The sequence below is a fragment of the Phasianus colchicus genome, chromosome 31 (assembly GCF_987193195.1).
Source record: "Phasianus colchicus chromosome 31, bPhaCol1.hap1.1, whole genome shotgun sequence".
Lineage (NCBI taxonomy): Eukaryota > Metazoa > Chordata > Aves > Galliformes > Phasianidae > Phasianus > Phasianus colchicus.
The window spans coordinates 1,959,931-1,984,611 of record NC_143466.1 but is presented as its reverse complement, the minus strand read 5'-3'; the positions used below and the strand labels follow the sequence as shown (position 1 = coordinate 1,984,611).

The following is a 24,681-nucleotide window of genomic DNA, read 5'->3' as shown; positions in this document are numbered from 1 at the left end:
GCAAAAATTTTGGATTCTTTGATCACGGGGCGGTCTACTCGGCACTTGGACTGAGGTGTGCTGATGGGAATTGCCTGTCTCCAAAGGAAAACAGATACTTGCCCAGGAGCTGACAAGACTTGTAGAGAGGGCTGTAAACTAGATAGGAAGGGGGCAGGGGATAAAGCCAGGCCTACTAGAGATCAGCCTGGGGAAGTGGTATTGGGATTAGGTGAGAGGCGAGGGGCTCAGCTGAGGTGCGTCTACACTAATGCACGCAGCATGGGCAGCAAGCAAGAAGAGTTGGAAGCCATTGTGCAGCAGGCAAACTATGACCTAGTTGCCATAACGGAAACGTGGTGGGATTGCTCCCATGACTGGAGCGCTGCAATGGATGGCTACAGACTCTTCAGGAAGGATAGGCAAGGAAGGAGGGGTGGCAGTGTGGCTCTCTGCATTAGGGATTGCTTTTATGCTACTGAGATTGTGACTGGGGACGATAACGTTGAATCCCTATGGGTAAAGATCAGAGGAAGGGCTGACAAGGCAGACATCCTGGTGGGCGTCTGTTAGAAACCTCCAAACCAGGATGAAGAGACAGACGAGCTATTCTATAAGCAGCTGGCACGAGCTGCACGGTCGCCAGCCCTTGTCCTCATGGGGGACTTCAACTTCCCTGACATATGCTGGGAGTACAGCACAGCACAGAAGAAGCAGTCTAGGAGGTTTCTGGAATGCAGAGAGGATAACTTCCTGATGCAGCTGGTCAGAGAGCCCACGAGAGGAACTGCCCCGCTAGACCTGCTGTTCACAAACAGGGAAGGTCTGGTGGGAGATGTGGAGGTTGGAGGCTGTCTTGGACAGAGTGACCATGAAGTGATAGATTTCTAAATTCATGGTGGAGGCTGGAGGGGGAATAGTAAAACTGCTACCTTGGACTTCCGGAGGGCGGACTTTGAAGTGTTCAAGAGCCTAATAGGGGGAGTCCCCTGGCATTCAGTCTTAGCGAGTAAAGGGGTCCAAGAGAGCCGGTTGCTCTTCAAGAAGGAAGTCTTAAGGGCGCAGGAGCAGGCAGTCCCCCTGAGCTGCAAAATGAGCTGACGGGGAAGAAGACCGGCGTGGATGAATCGGGAGCTATTCTTGAGGCTCCGGGAGAAAAAGAGAATGTACTGCCTGTGGAAAGAGGGACAGGCAACTCAGAATGAATACAAGGAAGTCGTTAGGATGTGTAGAGGTGAAATCAGAAAGGCAAAACCCCAGCTTGAATTTAACCTGGCCGCTGGGGTGAAAAGGACTAAGAAACTCTTTTATAAATACATTAACAGTAAGAGGAGGACAAAGGAGAATATCCCCTCTTTGCTGGATGAGGCTGGGAATGTGACCGCTGAGGATAAGGAAAAGGCGGAGGTTCTGAATGCCTTCTTTACGTCTGCCTTTAAAAGGTAGACCAGATATTCTCAGGGTACTCCTCTCTCAGACCTGGTAGTCTGGGCTGGGGAGCAGACTAACCCCCCTGTGATTCTGGAAGAAACAGTCAGAGACCTACTACTCCAACTGGACTGCCACAAGTCCATGGGGCCAGATGAGATCCACCCCAGAGTGCTGAGGGAACTGGCGGAGGTGAGAGCCGAGCCGCTTTCCATCTCCTATCAGCGCTCCTTCTTGACTGGTGAGGTCCCAGAAGACTGGAGGCTTACCAATGTGACTCCCATTTACTAGAAAGGTCGTAAGGAGGATCCGGAGAACTACAGGCCTGTTAGCCTGACCTCGGTGCCAGGGAAGGTTATGGAAGAGATTGTCTTGAGGGAGATCACGCGGCAAGTGCGGGACAACCGGGGGACCAGGCCTAGCCAGCATGGGTTCATGAAGGGCAGGTCCTGCTTGACCAACCTGATCTCCTATGATCTAGTCACCCGCCTGGTGGATAAGGGAAAAGCTGTTGATGTGGTCTATCTAGACTTCAGCGAGGCCTATGACACTGTCTCCCACAGTATTCTCCTGCAGAAGCTGGCAGTCCATGGCTTGGACAGGTACACTCTTGGCTGGGTAAGGAGCTGGCCGGGCCCAGAGAGTGGTGGTGAAAGGAGTTAAATCCAGCTGGCGACCGGTCACGAGTGGTGTTCCCCAGGGGTCGGTGCTGGGGCCTGTCCTCTTCGAGATCTTTATTGATGACCTGGATGAGGGCATCGAGTGCACCCTCAGTAAATTCGCAGATGACACCAAATTGGCTGGAAGTGTGGATCTGCCTGGGGGTGGCGAGACCATACAGAGGGATCTGGACAGGCTGGAGGGCTGGGCTGAGGCCAAAGGGATGAGGTTCAACGAGACCAAATGCCAGGTCCTACACTTCGGCACAACAACCCCAGGCAACGCTACAGGCTTGGGGCGGAGTGGCTGGAGGACTGCATAGAGGAAATGGACCTGGGGGTGTTGGTTGATGCTCGGCTGAACATGAGCCAACAGTGTGCCCAGGTGGCCAAGAAGGCCAATGGCATCCTGGTTTGCATCAGAAAGTGTTGCCAGCAGGAGCAGAGAGGTGATGGTTCCCCTGTACTCAGCTCTGGTGAGGCCGCACCTCGAGTACTGTGGCCAGTTCTGGGCCCCTCACTGGAAGAAAGACATCGAGGCCCTGGAACGTGTTCAGAGGAGGGCAACAAAGCTGGTGAGGGGTGTGGAACACAGGCCATATAAGGAAAGGCTGAAGGAGCTGGGAATGTTCAGCCTGGAGAAGAGGAGGCTCAGGTGAGACCTCATTGCTCTCTATAACTTCCCGAAGGGAGGTTGTAGTGAGCTGGGGGTTGGCCTCTTCTCTCGTGTCATTAGTGATAGGACCAGAGGGAATGGTGTCAAGCTAAAGCAGGGGAGATTCAAGCTGGTGCTCCTACCACCCCAAGGGCTATCTCTTTGTGCCCTCACCTCTTGGGGACAGTGTGAGACTGGAGGTGGCACCCACACCTTCACCCCCAGGTTGGTACCAGCCCCCATTTGGGTGCCTGCAGTGTCACCCACAGGTGGCAGTATCATCACATCCCTTCCCCATCGCGGTGATGCTGAGGATGAAGGCACCCAAATCCCTTCACCCCTCAGATGCTGAGTTGGTGTCCCATGGGAACCAGCCATCTGCCAGGGTTGAGCTTTACCAGGATGGACTTCTGAGATCCTACAAGGACGTGGACAAGCATCAGGTCATGGCTGAGTTCTCCTTGGTTTGCGTAAAGCTGGAAGATGTAATGAAGGATTGGTGCCAATACCGGGTTTTGGAGCCACCAGGAAGATCAGAGAAGAGTGTCCCCATCGAGTTGGTGGTGACAGGTGAGGGTTATGGGGAAAGCAGATGGCCCTCGGCATTCTCCACAGGGCCATGTCCTATCTCTGTTCTCCCTCTGCATCCAGATAGTCAATATTCCCCACCTAACATTTCCATGAGCCCTGACAAAAGCGTGGCAGTGGGGACCAATGTCACCATCCGCTGCTGGAACCAGGGATATGGGGGCATCATCTTCCTGCACAAGGATGGGCACTCAGCCCCTCTCCAGCACCAGGACCCCAGTGATGAAGGCATGGCCACCTTCATCCTTGTTGCGGTGACCACAGCTGACAATGGCACCTACAGGTGCTCCTACCACCCCAAGGCTTATCTCTTTGTGTCCTCGCCTCTTGGGGACAGCGTGAAACTGGAGGTGGCACCGACACCTGCACCCCCAGGTAGTTCCCAGCCCCCCATTTGGGTGCCTCCAGTGTCACCCACAGGTGGCAGTATCATCACATCCCTTCCCCATCGAGGTGATGCTGAGGATGAAGGCACCCAAATACCTTCACCCCTCAGGTGCTGAGTTGGTGTCCCATGGGAACCTGGTGATTGCAGTGGTGAGGGGCTGTGCTGCTGTCCTCGTTTTTGCCCTCAGAATTTTCTTTGTCATCGATGCCCACAGCCTCTGGATACGGAGAGATGAGAGTCTGGGTGCTGACGTGGGTGCTGGAAGCCCCCAATAATGCCTCCCCAGAAGGCATCTCATCTTTGGGGTGCACTGTGTGGGTTAGATACACATTCCTTATTTTGGGCTCCCTGATGCTCTCTTCCCCTCTCAATGATTCCCAGATCTTTTCAAACCCAACACCTTCAAGTCCCCACCAGAGCCCCCAAATGCTTCCCAATCCCACCAAATCCCCAAATGCTCATCTCTAACAACAGTACCCTTTCTTTGCGTTCAAATCCCTTAGCACTCTTTCATACACACAAATCCTTCCGGATCTACCCCATATCCAACATCAGCGCTGTGGGATCCCCACATCTGTCCCAATTCACCCCTCCCCTACAGATCACCTTCAAGCCCCCTGACTCCCATTCTGTCCAACGTACATCTCCTATAGATTCCCTCATAGACCATCACTGTTCTTTCTCTCTTCCTTGACTGTCTTATTAAAACAGGTTTTTCTCTCAACCTCTGAGTTCCAGATTATTTGTCCTCTCATTCTCTCCCCCATCCCTCTCGGAGCAGTCAGTGAATGATGAGAACAGTCTTTCTACACTTTGAGAGCAGCCTTTCTCATCACTTGAGCAGATGTGAGCTGAAGGACGTGAATAGAAGCTCAAGAACTTAATGCAGAAGAGCCACAGAGCTTGTTGTCCAGTGAAGATAAGAAAGTAGAATAGACGTCCTGTTGTTGAGGATTAGATGGCAAAACAGATGCCTGGGCTCAGTGTAACGTCAGTGGGAACAGGTTTGGGCTACCCTCCCACCCCCTGAATGGTTGGAAATTTACAGCCATAATGCATCCCACCACCACCAGAGATGGGAGTTATTTCCTGGAATCTCTGCCCGTGTCCTTGGAATGCAGTGAATATGTTCATGCTGTGCCTTCAGGCACATGGCTGTTTCTCCCTTTGGTGTGCGTGTTGGTGGAGCGATCCCCCACGCACCCAGTGCTGTGATAAAGGCAACACCTGCTTGACATCACACTTTGGTGTCTGAGGTTACTTTGCTGGTTTTCTCAGCTTCCTGAGGGCTCTGAATTGTGCTTGATAGGCACAGCCAGAGCCCAGTACTGTGCAGCGTGATGGAGAACAAGAAGGGATTCTTTAGATACAGTGGTCAGCAGAGACAGACAAAGGTGAGTGTTCCCCTTCTGACAAAAGAGAAGGCACAAGAGGCCGCACCTGGCATGGAGCCACAGTTGAGTATTTGTCATCCCATGGAGGACACCATTCATGACCATGTGCTGGCAGAACTTTGGGGACACTGTGTTATAGCCAAGGAGTGACAACTTGCACGTGGTGCCCCACACCACTCACTGGAGAAACTGTCAGACGGGGAGGTGACATCATGGCATCCTGTCCCCAAGGGGAAATGAGATTGCCTTTCCGGCCACTCCCAGTCTGCACTGCAGCCTCGCTGTCCCCAAGCTGCTCCTGCCTCATGGCACCAATGGCGCTGGCCCTCATCCTGGGTGAGTGACAATGGGGACGTGGTGCCTCGGGGGTTGGTGGCCCAGTGTGGGACCAGAACCGTGTCCCTTGAAGGTTGGTGGCTGGTGGCAGCGAGCAGTGCACAGGAACGTGAGTATGGGGGCAGGGGGAGACTGGAAAGAGAGGGAGGGGAGTGTGGTCAGAGGACCATGAGAGGGGCAGAGGAAGGTGTGCAGGGACAAGGCTGACTGCTGTCCCCTGTCCTAGTGCCCCGACCCTCCCTGTCGCTGCACCCCAGCCAGGGGGTGTCCCTGGGGGACAATGTCACCCTGCGCTGCCACCTGCCCCGGGTGCAAGCCTGGGTCCAGCTCTGGTTGAATGGAATTCTGAAATCTAACAAGGAAAAAGACAAGGAGCAGGATACGGCTGAGTTCTCCTTTGCTGTCACAAACCTGGAAGACACCGGGACGTATCAGTGTCGGTACCAGGTGTCAGAGCCACTGTGGACATCAGAGAGGAGTGATCCTGTGAAGCTGGTGCTGACAGGTGAGGGTACTGGGCACAGTGGGTGGCCCTGAGCTTTCCCCCGAGGATCAAGTCCCATCTCTTTTCCTCCCTGCACACATCTCATAACATCAGCCCCTCACAGTTCCTTGAGCCCATGGCACATGTAAGAATGGGGACCAATTTATCCACCCAGAGCTGGCATGATGATTCTGGTGCTGCATGCCTCCTGCACAGTGCTGAGCACTCAGCCCCTGTCCAGCTCCAGGATCCCACTGGTGGGGCACAGCCACCTTCATCTACTTAGGGAGGAACCCAGCCTATGCTGGCACCTATAGGTGCTCTACCACCCCACGGACCACATCAGAGAATTAGTCTGAGACCCACATCTCTATGCCCCCAGTGTGCCCTGTGAGTGGCAGTGTCACTGCATCCCTGCCCTGTGCTGAGGACACCCAAACACCCCAATCTCACAGGTGCTGAGGTGTCATCCCGTGGGAACCTGATGGTGGTGGTGGTGAGGGACTGCACTGCTGCCCTCATCTTCAGCCTGAGCCTCTACTTCATCCTGGATGCCTGCAGCCCCTGGACATGGAGAGATGAGAGCCCTGGTGAGGAAGGAGTTCAAAGTTTTCCACCTCCTATAGACCCCACAAGCATCCCCTACCCATCCTTTGATCCCCCATAGATCCCGTATAGACCCCACAACTGGACCTTGAGGCCCCCACATAACCCCCTACCTTCCCTCTCCCCTTTTCAATGCAGGTTTCACCCCCAGAATGATCGATCCCATACACTTCCAGGTAAGTGCCTGAGTCAGTGAATCCCAAATCCCAACATCCCTCTTCGGACCCACGCCAGACATCACCGTGGAAACCCAAACCTTCCCCATGGGAACCCGAAATGACCCCCAGTCTCTTACGGCTTACCCTGACATTGATGTGCACCACCTGTATCCAGGCCCATGGGAATCTCAAATCTGCATTTTGGGGACCCCCAGCCCACTAATCTTAGCCCTCAGACCCACAGAAGCTCTCATGCCCCAGACCCCATAAGTCCCCACAGGTCTACCAGAGGGACCTCTAATGAGCTCACAGAGAAGCCCAGTATATAAGCCACGGGGACCCCAACACAAAGGCCCTGTGTTCCCCCAGTCCCTAAATATATCCAGACCCAATGGGCACCCTGGAAACACAGCTGGACCCCAAATATCCCCCGTGTAGAACCCAAATTTGAGCCTCTCCCCCAGAAATACAGCTCCACCCTCATGACAACCCCTTCCCTCCTTCCTCGCATACCTACTCCAGAGCCCCACCCCAAACTAAAGCATCCTGGGGACCCCATGATTGCAACCCAATTTCTGCCTCTATCTCCAGGTGCCCCCCAGGGACAGCGAGGGTCTGACCTACACCGAGATGCCAGCTGTCATCCCGTGCTCCCAGCCTCCCCGTTCCCCCACTGCCCCCCAGTCCCCCATTATTTACACCAAAGTGAGCACAGGGGATCACACTGATGGACCTCCATTGGTGTCTCAGTTTTGATGCGCATGCAAGGGGGCAGGTGCCACATTCCCTGCTTGGGTCTCCCTGATGTCCTCTTCTGACCTCGGATCAGATAACCTCCCCTAATCAAACACTCCCAAATTCTCACTGGTGCATCCCAAATGCTTCCCACTCGCTCCAAATCTCTAAATGCTCATCTCTTATACAAAAATCCTTCCTTATCCCCTCAAATGTCTTAGCACACCTTGAGTCCTCCAAATGCCCTCCAATTCACTCCAAAACACCACCACCATTCCTCTGAAACCCCCTGAGCTGTTCCAATCTACCCCTCTACTGCATATAATCTAAAATGTCCGTTTCTTCCCCTCCCATCTCCTACAGATGCCCCATAGATCCTCTATAGACCCCACAAAATCCCCTGCCACCCTTTCTGTCCTTGTTGTACCCTTGGTCTTTGGGTGCTGAGCAATTCCTTTGTGCATCACTTGCTTTGCAGAAGTAAATACATCTATCTGATTATCAGTACTGTTATTTCTCACTTCCTTTTCAGTCTCAGTAAATAGATTTTATCTCCACCAATGAATTCTTCCTCGTTTTCTCTCCTCTCCTCTCCTCTCCTCTCCTCTCCTCTCCTCTCCTCTCCTCTCCTCTCCTCTCCTCTCCTCTCCTCTCCTCTCCTCTCCTCTCCTCTCCTCTCCTCTCCTCTCCTCTCCTCTCCTCTCCTCTCCTCTCCATCCAGCACTAAAATCTACACCCAGCACCCAAAAAACTTACACTCAACCCCCAAACATGCAACCCCCAAAACTCTTCCCATCCTCTCACATTCTCTAGTCAGCAGTCAAATCTTCAGTCACTCTCAACAAGTCTCCATCCAGTCCCTAAACACTGTTCAGCTCCAAAATACCCTCACCACCCCAATATCTACATCCAGCCCCAAATGTCCCATCCACCCACAAAATCTCCATCCACTTCCCACAATCTCTATCCCCCCAGAAATTTCCAAACCACACAGAAATCTCCATTCACTCCAAAATTCTCAATCCAGCTCCACAAACTCCATCCAGACCACAAAAACTTCGTGCATCCCCAAATAGCCATCCGGACCCCAAACACAAAATCTGTGGGCCGGGTGCTGGTTTGGGATGTGGAGCCGGAGATGCGCACACGGGAAGGGGACGTGTGTGTGCTGTAGGGACAGACGTGGCGCTGACGTGGGGCACATGGTAAGGACACACGGACACACGGAGGGCCTGGAGAGTGCAGGCACAGGGAGCACATGTGCACCGTCCCTCTCAGGGGGTTTGGAGGGAGGTGAATCTCTCTCTGTCTCCTGAGTCACACCTCTCCCAGCCAGCAGGGACAGATACCGCGATGGAGTCAGCCAAGGCTCAGAGCAGGAATACACGTCCATTTCCTGAGAGCTTCTCTTCAGAGCACTGCTTTGGAATGAAAAACTGTCCACAAAGTCTTGTTGCTCACCTCCCGCATTCTTTACCGGTCTCAGAAAACATGCTAAGGACACCCATGTGCAGCACTGTGCACATCTACTGGTGTACACGCGTGATGCTGCAGACACCAAGGAATGGAGTTAATCACGGAGTGCACATCTGGGTATAACTGTTGTGCACATGTGACGGTGAACACGTGTGACACATAGGAACACATGCAGTGATACATGCATGCAGTGCACACGTGACGGTAAGCACACACAACACACCTGCACTGTGCACGCTGGCAGTACATGTGTGCACACTAGACACACGTGTTTGTGCACACGTATGGAGGCATCAGTGATGCCTCCCAACTGCTACCTCGGCGTAGATAACAGAGGGCTGGGGGTCAGCGGGGGGGTTGAGGGGCGGAGTGCTGGGGGTCACAGCTTGCAGCTCCACGTAGGTCAGACCCTCGCTGTCACTGGAAGGCACCTGGGGACACAGTGGGAAGGCAGAGTGTCAACCTGGGGGTCCCCAATGTCCTTTGGGAGGGACACCGCGTGAGTGATGTTTGGGGTTCTTCCTACACAGTGTGAAAGTGGCCCATGGGATCTGAGGGGTATTTTAGTTTTGGAGGGGCCAGGGGGATCTGAGGGCTCAGATTTGGGTGTCTCCACAATGCAGATTTGGAGTTCCTCATGGTCTGGGTTTGGGGGCTGTGCTTAACATTAAGGCAAACCATATGAGGCTGTGGATCCCCTGGGGTCCCCATGGACAGGGTTTGGGACTGTAAATGGGATGAGGAGTTGTTCCAAGGGTCAGGCCGGAGTTTGGGGTTCCCTGACCAGGACACTTACCTGGAATTCCATGTCCTCAGGCCTTTCTGCAGGGGTGCCTGCATCAAAACAAGGAGGAGAATGGGATGGGGCTATTGGGGGGGCTGTGGAGACTTTGAGAGGATCAACTGAGAAATAAAGACGCTTAAACCCTTCCCCACCAGGGCACTCATCTCTCTGTATCCGACGTCTGCAGGCACCGAGGAGGAAGAAGACAACAAGGATGAGGATGAAGACAAAGGCAGCAGTGCAGCCCCCAGCCACTGCCACCACCAGCATCCCATGGGAACTGTCTGCAGCACCTGTGGGATCCGGGTGTTTGGGTTATCACATCCTCAACCACCACCTCTACAGGGACAGGAGGTGACACAGCCACTCATGGCGTGGCGCCAGGGGTACTCAAATGGGGTTGAGACCCACCCGGGTGTGCAGGTGTGGGTGTCACCTCCAGAGTCACATTACTCCCAAGGGGTGAGGACAGAAAGGGGTAAGCCCAGGGGCGGTAGGAGCACCTATAGGTGCCGCTGTCAGCTGGGGTCACCCCAAAGATGGTGAAGGTGGCTGTGCCCACCACATCGAGGTCCTGGCGTTGGATGGGGGCTGAGCACCCATCCTTGTGCAGGAGGAAGGCGGCCCCATAGTCCTTGTTCCAGCACTGGATGGTGACATTGGTCCCCATCTCCACACATTCCTCAGGGCTCAGGGAAATGCTGGGTGGGGGGAATCTGCGATCTGCATGAGGGAAGGGACAGCAGTGGGACACGGTCCTGTTGGGAGCAAGCTGAGCCATCTGCTGTCCCCAGTGCTCTCACCTGTCAGCACCAGCTCCACAGGATCACTCTTCTCTGATTCCACTGCTGACCAAGGCAGCCGGTACTGACACCAATATGTACCTGCGTGCTCCCGATACGTGCTCAAGAAGGAGAAGTCTGCAGTGTCCTGCTCCTTGTACTTGTAATTGCTGTGTATCCAACGTCCTTCCTTGTACAGCCGGACCCAGGCAGCCAGCTGGGGCAGGTGGCACCTTAGGGTGACAGTGTCACCCAGGGACACCCCCTGGCTGGGGTGCAGTGACAGGGAGGGTCGGGACACTAGGATAGGGGACAGCAGTCAGCCTTGTCCCTGCACACACTCCAGTGTACCTCTGCTGGCACCCTGACAATGCTTCCCTCCCTCTCTCCCCGTGCTCCCCCCATCTCCATACTCACAATGCTGTGCTCTGCTCGCTGCCACCAGCCACCAACCTGCAAGGGACACGGTTCTGGTTCCACACAGGGCCTCCAACCCCCTTGGCATCACATCCCCACTGTCACAGACCGAGAATGAGGGCCAGTGCCATTGGTGTCATGAGGCAGGAGCAGCTTGGAGACAGTGAGACTGCAGTGGGGACAGGGAGTGGTGTTGTTTTCTGCCAGTTCCTCTTTTGGACAGGATGGTGTGATGTTGCCAACTGATGTGGCAATCACAGCCCAAACGGGAAGTGGCACGTTGGGGTCCCCAGAAATGTTGTACACATGGAGCTGTGCAAATAGTCCCCGCTGGTTTGTCCTTTGCAGTTTGTCCGGGCTTGGGTGTCACACACAAAGTTCTGCCAGCACGTGGTCCTGCACTTTTCCCCCATGGGATGGCAAACACAGGACATGGCTCCAATGGGGTGTCCCCCATGGGATGTCACATGTTTTGCTGTTGAAGAGCTTGGGGTTCGTAATGACAGAGTTGAGTGTCTATGGGTAAGGATCAGGGGGAAGGACTGTCGTGGCAACATCTTGGTGGGGGTCTGCTATAGACCGCCTAACCAGGATGAAGAGTTGGACGAAGCTTTCTATGAGCAGCTCGCGGAAGTCACGCGATCGCCAGCACTTGATCTCATGGGAGATTTCAACTTCCCTGACATGGGGTGGAAGTATAATACAGCACAGAGGAAGCAGTCCAGGAGGTTTCTAGACTGCGTGGAGGATAGCTTCCTTGTGCAACTGGTAGGAGAGCCTACCAGGGGTGGTGCCCTGCTTGATCTGGTCTTTGCTAACAGAGAAGGACTGGTGGGAGAAGTGAAGGTTGGGGACCGTCTTGGGCAGAGCGACCATGGAACTGTCCAGTTCTCTATTCTTGGGGGTGTCAAAAGAGCAAAACTACTTTCTTGAACTTCCAGAGGGCGGACTTTGATCTGTTCAGGGCGCTTGTAGCACGGGTCCCTTGGGAGTCGCTTCTGAAGGGTAAAGGGGTCCAGGAAGCCTGGATGCTCCTCAAGACGGAAATCTTAAAGGTGCAAGAACAGGCTGTCCTGAGTGCCGTAAAGCGAGCCGCAGGGGTAGACAGCCTACCTGGGGAGATTACAAGGGAGTAGCTAAGGTGTGCAGGGAGGAAGTCAGGAGGGCAAAAGCCCAACTTGAACTCAGATTGGCCACTGCAGTAAAAGACAATAAAAAATCCTTTTATAAATATATCAATGGCAACAGAAGAACCAAGGATAATTCTCATCCCTTACTTGATGCAGCAGGGAATGTGGCCACAGAGGACAAGAAGGCTGAGGTCCCCAATGCCTTCTTTACATCTGCCTTTAATAGCCAGACCAGTTATCCTCTGGGCATTTTATGCCCTTATCAGGATGTCTGGGACGCTACTCAGAAAGCACCCCCAGCCATTCAGGTGGAGACAGTCAGAGAGCTCCTCCTCCATCTGGACTGTCACAAGTCCATGGGACCGGATGGCTGCACCCTCGGGTGCTGAGGGAGCTGGCGGGGTGATTGCTGAGCCGCTCTCGGCCATCTATCAGCGCTCCTGCTTAACTGGAGAGGTCCCAGAGGATTGGAGGCTTGCTGATGTGACTCCCATCTTCATGAAGGGCCGTAAGGAGGATCTGGGGAACTATAGGCCTGTCAGCCTGACCTCGGTACCAGGGAAAGTAATGGAGCAAATCATACTGGGTGAGATCGCACAGCATGTGCGTGGTGCCCAGGGGATCAGGCACAGCCAGCACGGGTTCATGAAAGGCAGGTCGTGCTTGACCAACCTCATCTCCTCCTACGACTGGGTGACCAGACTGGTAGATGAGGGAAAGGCTGTCGATGTAGTCTACCTGGACTTCAGCAAAGCCTTTGACACGGTCTCTCACAGGCTTCTCCTGGGGAAACTGGCTGCCCGTGGCCTGGACAGGTACACACTCCTTTGGGTAAGAAACTGGCTGGAGGGCCGTGCTCAGCGGGTGGTGGTTAATGGAGTGAAGTCCAGCTGGCGACCTGTTTCAAGTGGTGTCCCCCAGGGGTCGGTCCTGGGGCCTGTCTTGTTTAATATCTTTATTGATGACCTGGATGAGGGGATTGAGTGTACCCTCAGTAAGTTTGCAGATGACACCAAGTTGAGAGGTGGTGTTGATCTGCCTGAGGGTAGGGAGGCCCTCCACAGGGACTTAGATAGGCTGCATCGCTGGGCCAAGGTGAATGGAATGAGATTCAACAAGGCCAAGTGCCGGGTCCTGCACTTTGGCCACAACAACCCCATGCAGCGCTATAGGCTTGGGGACGAGTGGCTGGATGGCTGTGAAGAGGAAAGGGACCTGGGGGTGTTGGTTGATGCTGGGCTGAACATGAGCCAACAGTGTGCCCAGGTGGCCAAGAGGGCCAGCACCATCCTGGCCTGCATTAGAAATAGTGTGGCCAGCAGGAGCAGGGAGGTGATCATCGCCCTGTACTCAGCTCTGGTGAGGCCACACCTTGAGTGCTGTGTTCAGTTTTGGGCCCCTCACTACAAAAAAGACATTGAGACCCTGGAGCGTGTCCAGAGAAGGGCAACGAAACTGGTGAGGGGTCTGGAGCACAAGTCTTATGAGGAGCGGCTGAGGGAGCTGGGATTGTTCAGTTTGGAGAAGAGGAGGCTCACGGGAGACCTCACTGCACTCTATACTTCCTGAAGGGAGGTTGTGGTGAGGAGGGTTTTGCCTCTTCTCCCAGGCAATGAACAGGACGCGGGGAAATGGCTGCAAGTTGTATCAGTAGAGGTTTAGTTTAGACTTAAGGAAGAACTTCTTCTCTCAGAGAGTGGTCAGGCACTGGAACGGCTGCCAAGGGAGGTGGTGGAGTCGCCACCTCTGGCAGTGTTCAAGAGGCATCGGGACGAGGAGCTGTGAGAATCTGGCCACCAACCCCCATGGCACCATGTCCCCACTGTCACTCACCCAGGATGAGGGCCAGCACCATTGGTGCCATGAAGCAGGAGAAGCTTGGGGACAGCGAGACTGCAGTGGGGACAGGCTGTGCCTGGAGATTCACTCTCTTTTCCCCTTCTGGGACAGGAAGCCATGACGTCACCTCCTGGTGTGTTTTTTGTGGTTCCCATGTTGTGGTGGCACACACGGAAACCAGTGGGATGCCCCACACATGCTGTCACTCCTCCTGTGTCTCATGCTTTTCAAAAAGACTGCCAGTGTGTGTCCTTGCATGGTGTCCCCCATGGGATGCCAAACAGCCAGTGGGTATCTAATGGGGTTGTAATAAATTAAGGGAAGGACTTTGGGATTTGGTGTTCACAGAGGATGTTTAGGTGCTCTAGTGACATAAGGAAGGATTGTGATGTTGGGGAGGAGTGTTCCGTGAATTGGTTGGGCTGGGAAGTGTTAGGAGTACAGCAGTGGGGATTTAGGGGTGTTGGATTTGAGAGAATATGGGGAATGGGTGTTGGAACAGAACACCAGGGAGTCCCAAGAAAGTGATCTGGGGTCATTTAACTCTGTACCATACTAATGAGGCACAGGTGGGGGAAGGGGCCATCAGCGGGGCTCCTCAAGAACTCACCCTGGAGTCGAAAAAGAGGTGCTGGGGGGCACTGGAGGCACTGTGTGTCTGGGGCAGAAGGTTTGCAGCTTGCAGCTCAACATCTGTCAGACCATTGCTGTGTCACTAAGAGAGCTGATAAGGAGTTTGCCAGCTGAACTGGAAGTTGAGCCAAAGGTGTGCTTGGGTGCAGAGATAGCACTGCACAGCTGGCAGAACCATCTGCATGAGGCTTCTGTGAGAGAGCATCAGTTACAGATAGCAGCTGCTGACCTGGAGGGGGAGGATGTGGTGAGTGAGTGTGGCAGCCCAGGGATGGAACAGCAGTGTGTTGCTGGAAGTAGCCTGTGACTGCCCATGGCAGGAAATGGGAGATATAAAAGCAAGACGTGATGATAAAGCCGCCCCTCACATTCACCCTTCCATTAAAACAGAATATCACTATGAGGATGGGCAACCTCTGGGGATGACCACAAAACAGACCCCCTTGCCATCAAGCAGGAAGGAATCTTGCTAGAGAAACTGAGTCCAAATGTGTGTGGAGAATCTCCTGAACGAGTGGTACTAGCACTAGGCCTACTGAGGACTGGGAGTCCTCCTGACTATGGAAGGAGAGCAAAGCTCTCTGTGGTCTCTAACTCAGAGGGCGGCACATTGGGCTGCATCAAGAACAGCGTGACCAGCTGAGGTGATTCTGCCCCTCTGCTCTGCTCTCGTCAGACCCCACCTGCAATACTGCCTCCAATCTGGGCTCCCCAGCACAAGAAGGACATTGCACTGCAGGAGCACATCCAGAGGATGGCCACCAAGATGAGCAGAGGGCTGGAGCCTCATGGGGCTCACACTGCTAATAGGGAAGGGGAGATTGGAAATAGGAAGAACAAATGAAGAACTCCTGGATTGAGATCAAAATCATTTACTAAGACCAAAAAGCAAGACAGAAATAACAGCAATGATAATATTAAGCATGGAAATGTTACACGAGACAATTGCTCACCACCCACCATCCTACTCTCAAACCAGGACAGCAGGGGAGGCAGGGGGCACTTGGGGGGGCTACTGGTGATGTGTAGGGGATGGAATGTGGGGCAGGGGAAACTTTGGGGGGTGTATAGGGGAGGGCTGGATTGGCACAGTTGTGAAGGTCTCACAAGGCAGGTGGTGGGGTTGTGGTGTGGAGTGGGAAGAATTTGGGTTTCTAAAGGAATGGTGGTGGGGTTTTGAGGTGGATTTGGGGATCTCATAAAATGTTAAGTTATTGGAGGGGGGATAATGAAAGATTATGGGGTTAGGGATGAGCACTTAAGGACTTGGTGGGATTGGGAAGGAATTTGGGATTCACCAGTGAGAATGTAGGGTGCGTGTGTGTGTTAGAATATCTGGGGGAGATCAGGAGGGGGTTGAGGCAAGAGATGAGCAAAAGGGGATTTTGAGTGATTGGGAAGTATTTGTGGTGCACCAGTGAGAATCGGAGAGTGATAGAATTAGGGGATTTGTGGAGTCTGCAGGGAGAACAGAGCTCCATAGAGCCCCAAGCAGGAGATGTGGCATCTGTTCCCCTCAGTGCACCGTAACAATGAAGCACACAATTTCCAGTTCAGCTTGCGAACTCCTTGTCACCACTCTCAGTGACTCAGTTCCTCATCCAGTTTGGTGCACAACACATCTACCTTCCTGCACTGCTCTCACTGCAGCACCTCCTACTCCACAAACAATGGCCTCGCCTTTACCAGGTCTCCTTCAGTGTCCTTTTGACAACTCCTGTATCTGCTCTGCACTCTTGATCAGGCTGAGCTCGTGTAGACATGAGCAGCTGCCAGGAAACTCAGACAAGGTCCAAACAAGAATCCTTCCTTCTCAACTCAGATGATAGCCCTTCTGGATTCCTCTTGCTCTTTATTCAGGGCATTCTGCCCATGATGCCAAGTAAAATGTCCCGTCCCACTCGGTGAGTTGTGGGAAAGGTGAATCTTTGGAACCTCCCAGATATGGCACTGCTCTGTGAACCCAACTGTCCCTTTCTTCTACCCGGTTGGTGGAACTGCTATTGCCAGAGTTGATCAGCCAATTCCTCCACCACTTGCCCCTCTCCAAATTTCCAGGTTCTTACTGTCTGTGAGTTACCATACGATGATGGTGAGTTGCCAATCAAACTTCCTCCACATTTGACACTGTCTGGATGTTGGGAGAACTGGTCATTGTTCAGGTCCCCATTCCACACCACCTCCAGCACAGCTCATTCCCTCCCACACTGGATACCCCTTTCCATGCTGCCCACTTCCCTGGCTGACACGTGGCATCGTCCCTGTCAGGACAACTCTCCTTCACAGCTGACAGCAGTTGTGTCCAGAGAGGGAGAGCACTGTCATGTTTTCCATGACTTTGTCAGTGCCCCCTTCCCCAGAGAGGGATCCCAGCTGCCTGGCTTCCATGCCCACTAAATCCAGGCTGTGGGCCCCGTTATCCCAGCATGGCAGCAGCCAGGTGATGCTGTGCTCGCCTGGACAATGGCTGAAATCACCTAAAGAGGGTCAAGGTGGCCGAGCCCCCAACACTGGGGTTCCTGTGCTGGATTGGAGCTGAGTCCCTGTCCTGATGCAGGAAAGTGGTGCTTCGAAAACCCTGGTTCCAGCACCGGATGGTGATGTTTGTCCCGACCTCCACATGTTCCTCAGGGAAATGCTGCATGGAGGGTATTTGGATCTATGTATAAAGTGACGGCAGTGCTGGGACACAGCCCACAGCACTATACCTCCTTTTTTGTACATTTACTGCTATTTTGGGACTCCCCGCCACCACACAGCTGACGTTTGCTGTTCAGGAAACACCAAACTTCCTCCAATGTCACCGCTGCCCTATAGGACACCTCCCTGAGGTCACTGCTCCTCTGTGCCCACCCCAAAGATCTATCGGGTGTTCCACAAAATATGCACCTTCCCCCCCCCCCCCCCTTTGTTTTTCCTCCCCCCCAGAATGTCCCCTCACCCTCAAGTAGTGTCCCTTACCCTAGATGGTGTCCCCACCCCATCACAAAGGACAAAGGGCCTCTGCAGGGGTGGCCCCCAAATGCGGCCCCACCCCTGCCCACATAATCTATGGGGCGGGACCCAGCTCCCCACAGACACTGAGGTGAACAGAGGAGGTGAGCACACGTGGGGGTCCTGGTGGGCTGAGGGATGTGGGCTGTAATGGGGCAATGGGGAAAAATGGAGAGTCACGGGAGGGATATGGGGTCAGGGGACTATATGGCAGGATGTGGGGTTGTGGTTGTATGGGTTGGGCATACAAGATCACGGTGCTATATATCTTGATACAAGGCCACCAGGCTGGATATGGGGCAACCAGACAGGATATAGAGCTGTGGTGAGGGCTGTGGGGTCATAGGTCTATGGGGCAGGACATGGATTTGTGGAGTACAGGGAGGGTTTTGGAGAGGCATCCAGCTGCACGCTTAAAGACTGCCTCCTCCAGAAAAGAAAGGAGGGTAATAGTCATAGGAGACTCCCTTCTAGGAGGAACTGAAGGCCCAATATGTCGGCCTGCCCCCACCCGCAGGGAGGTGTGCTGCCTCCCTGGGGCCCGGGTCAGGGATATTTCTAGGAAACTTCCTAGTTTGATCCGCTCCTCTGATTATTATCCCTTATTGATAGTCCAGGCTGGCAGTGATGAGGTCACTGACGGAAGCCTGAGGACTACGAAAAATGACTTCAGGAGACTGGGGAGGTTAGTTGAAGGAGCAGGCGTACAGGTAGTATTTGCCTGTATTCCTACAGTGGCAGGGAAGGATTCTGAGACGTCCAGAAGAACACACCTTACAAACATGTGGCTGAAAGGCTGGTGCAAAAGCAAGAATTTTGGGTTCTTTGATCATGGGGCGGTCTACTCGGCACCTGGCCTGGGGTCGGCTGATGGGTCTCACCTGTCTCGAAGGGGGAAACGGATCCTTGCCCAAGAGCTGGCAGGACTTGTAGAGAGAGCTTTAAACTAGATATGAAGGGGGTAGGGGATAAAACCAGGCCTGCTAGAGATGAGCCTGGGGGAGCGGCACTGGGATTAGGGATGAGGCGAGGGGCTCGGCTGAAGTGCTTCTACACCAATGCACGCAGCATGGGCAACAAACAAGAAGAGTTGGAAGCCACGGTGCGGCAGGCAAGCTATGACCTAGTTGCCATTACGGAAACATGGTGGGACTGCTCCCATGACTGGAGTGCTGCAATGGATGGCTACAAGCTCTTCAGGAAGGACAGGCAAAGAAGAAGGGGTGGCAGTGTGGCTCTGTATGTTAGAGAGTGCTTTGATGTTACTGAGCTTGTGGCTGGGGATGATAAGGTTGAATCCCTATGGGTAAAGATCAAGAGAAGGGCTGACAAGGCAGACATCCTGGTGGGCGTCTGCTATAGACCTCCAAACCAGGATGAAGAGACAGATGAGGTGTTCTATGAGCAGCTGGCAGAAGCTGTGAGATCTCCAGCCCTTGTCCTCTTGGGGGACTTCAACTTCCCTGACATATGCTGGGAATTCAACGCAGCACAGAAGAAGCAGTCTAGGAGGTTTCTGGAGTGTATGGAGTATGGATAACTTTCTGATGCAGCTGGTGAGAGAGCCTACGAGAGGAGCTGCCCCGCTAGACCTGCTGTTCACAAACAGTGAAGGTCTGGTGGAAGACGTGGAGGTCGGGGGCTGTCTTGGACAGAGTGACCATGAGATGGTAGAGTTCTCGATTCTTGGTGGAGCCAGGAGGAAGAACAGCAAAACTGTTACCTTGGACTTCCGGAGGGCGGACTTTGAATTGTTTAGAAGACTAGTAGGGGGAGTCCTCTGGGATTCAGTCTTAGAGGGTAAAGGGGTCCAAGACAACTGGTTGCTCTTCAAGAAGGTAGTCTTACAGGCGCAGGAGCGGGCTGTCCCCCTGAGCTGCAAGATGAGCCGGCGGGGAAGGAGACCGGCGTGGATGAATAGGGAGCTATTCTTGAGGCTCCAGGAGAAAAAGAGAATCTACCGCCTGTGGAAGAAGGGACGGGCGACTCAGAAAGAGTACAGAGAAGTTGTTAAGATGTGCAGGGAGAAAATCAGAAAGCCAAAAGCCCAGCTCGAACTCAACCTGGCCGCGGGGGATAAAAAGAAACAAGAAATCCTTTTACAAATATATCAACAGTAAGAGGAGGACTAAGGAGAATCTCCATTCCTTACTGGATGAGGCTGGGAATGTGACTACTGACGATAAGGAAAAGGCAGAGGTCCCGAATGCCTTCTTTACGTCTGTCTTTAAAGGTTATCCTGAGTATCCTCAGGATACTCCACTTTTTGACCTGGTAGTCTCGGCTGGGGAGCAGACTAAACCAGCCACGATTCAGAAGGAAACAGTCAGAGACCTGCTACTGCAAGTGGACTGCCACAAGTCCATGGGGTCGGATGAGATTCAACCCAGAGTGCTGAGGGAACTGGCAGAGGTGAGAGCCGAGCCGCTTTCCATCATCTATCAGCACTCCTTGTTGACGGGTGAAGTACCAGAAGACTGGTACTGGTACACATCAGCCCATGTTCCTGCCCCACAGCCCCGTGATTCCATATTCAGCCTCATGGCTCTGTGCCCCACAGCCACACAGCCTTCCCTTCCTCCATTCTCATCTCATCGCTTTGGGAATGCTACGAGCCCATATCCTGCCCATAATCCCATATCCTGCCCCATAACAGGAAATCTTACCCCATGTCCTGCCCCATAGATCCATATCCTGCTCCATAGCTTTATGTTCCACAGCCCTGGAGTCTTCCTCCTGCTGTGCTCATTCTCATGTCTTTGGGACTATGAGGAACACATATACCTTCCCACAGCCCCATATCACATTTCACAGCCCCATAACTCTCCCTCTTGCCCCATATCATGCCCCATAGCTCCACATCCAACCCCATATCCTCATTTCCAGTCCCATATCCCCAGAAATTGACAAATCACCCCACAGTCTGATCTGTGCCCCATATCCTTGCCTCATAGCCCACGGACTCCATACTCCAACCCATAGCTCTGGTATCATCCCTTGTATCCCTCCTATAGTCCCAGTTTGATATCTTGTCCCATTCCAGTATGACCCCATAGCCTGCCCTACTGCTCTATGCCCTTTGTCCCACAGCCTTCCTCTCACCATGCTCGTCTTAGCCATCCACGTGCTGACCTTCGCTGTGGGTTTTCCTGCCAACATCTTCACCCTCCTCACCCTCCTCATCAAAATCCGATGCCACCGTCCTCATCCCCACCTCTCCGCTGCCGACCTCCTCCTCCTCCACCTCACCACCGCCGACCTCCTTGTCCTCCTCTTCCTCCCATTCAAGATGGCCGAAGAGGCAGCCATGATGGCGTGGCCCTTCCCCAGAGTGCTCTGCCCCATTGCAAACTTCTGCTTCTACTCCAGCATCTACCTCAGCACTCTCTTTATAGCTGCCCTCAGTGTGGAGCGCTACTTTGGGGTCGTGTTCCCACACCGCTACAACCGGCGCCGGAGGTTATGGCGGATGATGGCTGCCAGCGCCGTCCTTTGGGTGATGGCATTGTCCCTTTGTTCCTTCGTCTTTGTAGCGGAGCATCACAGAGAGTTTGGGGTCAATGGCTCTGAGGCTGATGGGGAAGGTGGTTTAGGCTTCAATGGGAAAAAGACCTGGGGATCGGTGATGGACAACCCCAATCACGTTGACCACGTTGGGCTGAAGACGGACAACTCCCATTGTTCCGGGACCAGTCGGTCTGACCTTGGGGGATTTGAGTTAACCAAACCTAACGGCATTGACACCGATGTCAACAGTACTTCTACTGCTGACATCACTCCCAGTGGCTCCAAGGTCCCCAGTCTCAACATCTACAGGATCTCCAGTCCCAAGGCTGACCGCAACATCTCCACCCTCCAATTCTCTGCCTGCACAACCCCAAAAACTCCCCACATCCCCACCACCACCTCATGGAACTCTCAGAATGCCTCTGAGACTCAACCCCACATGGTCTACCACTGCTACGATGACTTCTCCCCAACCCAGCTGCGCTTTGTTCTCCCGCTGCGCCTTGTACTCTTCCTCGTCCTCTTCCTCCTCCCCTTTGCCATCACCATGTTCTGCTATGTCCACATCATCCGTGCCCTCCTCACTCGACCCCACATCCCACTGCAGAAGAAGTACCGCACTGTGGGGCTGGCCGTGGCCACCATGGTCAACTTTGTCATCTGCTTTGGTCCCTACAACCTCTCGCATGTGGTGGGCTTTGTGCAGCAGCGCAGCCCCACGTGGAGGCCCTACGCTCTGCTCCTCACCACCCTCAGCCCCGCGCTCGACCCCTTCATCTTCTATTTCTCCTCCAGTGCTGTGCGGAGGGCGGTCAGAGGGGTGGTGGGGGCGGTTTGTGGCACAATCCATGGGTTTTTGGGTTGGTGTGGGTGGGGGAGTGAGGGGGGGAGTGGAGGAGAGTGAGCCCCAACCAGGAGGAGGTTCTGGGGTAAATGAGGTTGTTGTGATTGGAGTGGGTTTAATGGGGTGGGAGGTCAGAAATGGGGACGGGTGTGTTGTTTTTGTGGTAAGAGTGGTTCCGTGGATGCGTCCGGTGTTTGTGGATCAATCAAAACTTGGTCGCTGTTGGGTTGTCCTACTGAGTTAGAGTCAATAAAGACCCGTGGATGTGGTCAGTGTGGTCAATGAGGTCACATAGATCAGTGTGGTCAATGCAGAACCCTGAGTGTGACTTAATGTTTTCCCCAATGTCCACTGGGATTGGGGTCAATGTGGACTAATGGATCTGACCCAATGTTGCTTTACGCCCAGTGCCCCCAATTGCTTCAGTGTCCCCATGTCTGCAATGCCCTCAATATCCAGCAATGTCCCCAGTTCCTCCAGTGACTCCAATATCCCCAGTGCCCCTCAGTACCCCCTATGGGCACAGCTGTGCAGGAGGAAAGAGCATCCCTCTACACTCCAGAGATCAGTTTAGTGCCTGAGCCTACACTCAGGTCATTGCCAAGGGCAAGGCAGTCAGCTGCACGCCTCCAGACTGCCTTCAGACAGAATGAAAGAAAGGTGTCTGTCACAGGGGACTCCTTTTGATGGGAAAAAAGGCTCTGACTCAGTGGCCAGACCCTACCTGTAGGGAAAGTGTGCTGCCTTCCTTTTTGCCAGCTCAGGACATCAGCAGGAGACTCCCTGCTCTGGTTCACCCCCCTGGTTGTTCTCCCTCACTGATGGCTCAAGCTGGCAGTGATGCAGTCACCGAGAGAAGCTTGAGGGCCCTGCAAAGGCACTGGGTTGCTCACTGGATGCAGTGGGAGCACATGTGGCGTTCTCGTCTGTCCGCTCAGTAGCTGTGAAGGATACTGAGAGGTCAGGGAAACACATCTGATAAATATGTGGCTGAATGGTTGGTGCCACAGCAGAAGTTTTGTTTCTTCTTTTTCTGACCAGAGGGCGCTGTACTCTGTGCTGTGCTGATGGTTGCAGGTGGATCCCACCTGTCTGAAAGGGAGAAGCGGATCTCAGACCAGGAGCTGGCTTGTTTGCCTGAGAGGGCTTCAAACTGGCAGGCCTTTGGGGACAGCGTGAGATATGGAGGGGGTGACAGCCTGTGTGGGACACCACAACTGGGGCATGTGTGCACGGCTCTGTGTGTCAGCCATTGGGTGCCCTCGGTACCACCACCCCTTGGGGACCACAAATACCACATCAGGAGGTGATGTAACAGAGAAACATCCACAAGAGGAAGAGACAGTGGCTCTGAGGCTGCTTCCTGCCCCACTGCAGTCCCAAAGCTGTTCCTGCCTCATGGCACCAATGGTGCTGGCCCTCATCCTGGGTGAGTGACAATGGGGACGTGGTGCCACGGGGGTTGGTGGCCTTATGTGCGATCAGGACCGTGTCCCTTGCAGGTTGGTGGCTGGTGGCAGCGAGCAGGGCCTGGCAACATGAGTGTGGTGATAGGGGGTTTATGGTGAGAGAGGGAGGGGAGCGTGGTCAGGGGGCCATCAGAGGGCACAGGAGGGTGTGCAGGGACAAGGCTGACTGCTGTCCCCTGTCCTCGTGCCCCGACCCTCCCTGTCGCTGCACCCCAGCCAGGGGGGTCCCTTGGGGACACTGTCACCCTGCGCTGCCACCTGCCGAAGCCGGCTGCATGGGTTGAGCTTTACCAGGATGGACTAGGGAGTCAGTGTGTGAGGGCCGCCTGCACTGCCCATTCAATAAGGCAGCAGTGGGAGTGGAGGTCTTGTGTCAGCATGGGTGAGTGCTCCTGTCTTTTTTTCAGGTGACTTGCTCTCCTGTTGACAGGCCCTGACGCCACCATTTCAAACATGGTGCTCACCAGGAAACGTGCTTCCCACGCAAAGACTGTGGCAACCCAGACGGAGGGGCTGCTCAGTAATGTTCAGGTCGCTGGCTGCCGGCAGTGCCTCAGCCTGCTGCTGCCGGGGGAGGATGGGAAGGATGCCACTTGTGTGCGGTGTGAGCAGCTGGCCGAGCTGCTCAACCTGGTGGTGGAGCTGAGGGAGGAGGTAGATAGACTGCGGACCATCAGAGAGTGCGAGCGGGAGATTGACTGGTGGAGTGACTCTGTGCGAGAAAGGAGCAGAGATTGCACTTCCCAGACTGAGGGAGTAATGGACCCTCTCTCTCTCCATAGTCAAACAGGGAGAGACAGCTTGAGAGGAGAGGAGGAATGGCAGCAGGTCTCAGCCCAGCGTCGCAGGCAACCCCCATCCCGACCTCCCTCGGTTCCCTGGTCCCTCTCTGTAACAGGTATGAAGCCCTGTAACAACCAGAGGGAGTGGTGAGTGATGATGACGTGGGAGCACTGCCGCCAAGCTTGCCCAAGGTGAGGCGGTCAGCTCCACGTTTGAAGACTGCCTCCTCCAAGAAAGAAAGGAGGGTGCTAGTTGTAGGCGACTCTCTTCTGAGAGGAACAGAGGGTCCAATATGTCGGCCTGACCCTACCCACAGGGAGGTGTGCTGCCTTCCTGCGGCCCGGCTCAGGGATATTTCTAGAAAACTCCCCAGCCTTATCCGCCCCTCTGATTATTGCCCTTTATTGATAGTTCAGGCCGGCAGCGATGGGATGGCTGATAGAAGCCTGAGGATTATAAAAAATGATTTTAGGAGACTGGGGAAGTTAGTTGGTGGAGCGGGCATACAAGTAGTGTTTGCCAGTATTCCCTTGGTGGCAGGGACAAACACTGAGATGACCAGGAAAAGCCATGTAATAAATGCATGGCTGAGAGCATTTGCTGAGGTGCAAGC

General features: G+C 54.1%; 4 protein-coding genes and 1 pseudogene across 8 annotated transcripts in view; 4 read left to right on the top strand and 1 right to left on the bottom strand.

Annotated features, from left to right (window-relative positions):
- The first annotated feature begins 2,952 nt into the window (after positions 1–2,952).
- LOC149914244 (osteoclast-associated immunoglobulin-like receptor) lies at positions 2,953–4,200 on the top strand. The gene is made up of 3 exons (XM_090127542.1): positions 2,953–3,291; positions 3,373–3,684; positions 4,079–4,200. Exons 1-3 carry the CDS (start codon positions 3,027–3,029, stop codon positions 4,198–4,200), a joined length of 699 nt encoding a protein of 232 aa, XP_089983668.1. The 5' UTR covers positions 2,953–3,026.
- Positions 4,201–5,012: 812 nt separating this feature from the next.
- LOC149914235 (T-cell-interacting, activating receptor on myeloid cells protein 1-like) overlaps positions 5,013–24,681 on the top strand; it is a 66,857-nt pseudogene continuing 47,188 nt past the window's right edge.
- On the top strand, positions 5,440–8,026 carry LOC149914243 (V-set and transmembrane domain-containing protein 1-like; the record flags this gene model as incomplete). Its single annotated transcript, XM_090127518.1, has 5 exons — positions 5,440–5,536; positions 5,654–5,932; positions 6,367–6,501; positions 6,656–6,693; positions 7,267–8,026. Coding segments are annotated over 5 exons (714 nt in total), but the record flags the coding sequence as incomplete, so codon positions are not given.
- Positions 8,093–24,681, bottom strand: part of LOC149914240 (osteoclast-associated immunoglobulin-like receptor) — a 35,249-nt gene continuing 18,660 nt past the window's right edge. Inside the window, exons 1-6 of one of the 5 annotated variants that reach the window (XR_016460661.1) lie at positions 10,870–11,779; positions 10,474–10,752; positions 10,082–10,393; positions 9,683–9,963; positions 9,110–9,317; positions 8,093–8,958 (exon numbers count right to left, since the gene is read on the bottom strand). Coding sequence is in view for 4 of the 5 variants with exons in the window: in XM_090127772.1 (XP_089983898.1) it covers positions 9,180–9,317; positions 9,683–9,963; positions 10,082–10,393; positions 10,474–10,752; positions 10,870–10,957 (1,098 nt within the window). In the remaining variant the exon portion in view is untranslated. Of the gene's footprint in view, positions 9,318–9,682; positions 9,964–10,081; positions 10,394–10,473; positions 10,753–10,869; positions 11,780–24,681 lie in introns of those variants that run through there. The other 4 variants (XM_090127773.1, XM_090127772.1, XM_090127775.1 and 1 more) reach the window with 4 other exon arrangements.
- LOC149914242 (free fatty acid receptor 2-like) lies at positions 17,378–22,650 on the top strand. The gene has a single exon (XM_090127719.1). It carries the CDS (start codon positions 20,569–20,571, stop codon positions 21,874–21,876), a length of 1,308 nt encoding a protein of 435 aa, XP_089983845.1. The 5' UTR covers positions 17,378–20,568; the 3' UTR covers positions 21,877–22,650.

Bases quoted from the DNA above. Each gene is read 5' to 3' on its own strand.
- LOC149914244 (XM_090127542.1), top strand. From the start codon at position 3,027: ATGCTGAGGATGAAGGCACCCAAATCCCTTCACCCCTCAGATGCTGAG. The intron at 3,292-3,372 runs GTGAGGGTTATG...CTCTGCATCCAG, and splicing joins CATCGAGTTGGTGGTGACAG to ATAGTCAATATTCCCCACCT. The intron at 3,685-4,078 runs GTAGTTCCCAGC...AATGATTCCCAG, and splicing joins ACCGACACCTGCACCCCCAG to ATCTTTTCAAACCCAACACC.
- LOC149914242 (XM_090127719.1), top strand. From the start codon at position 20,569: ATGCTCGTCTTAGCCATCCACGTGCTGACCTTCGCTGTGGGTTTTCCT.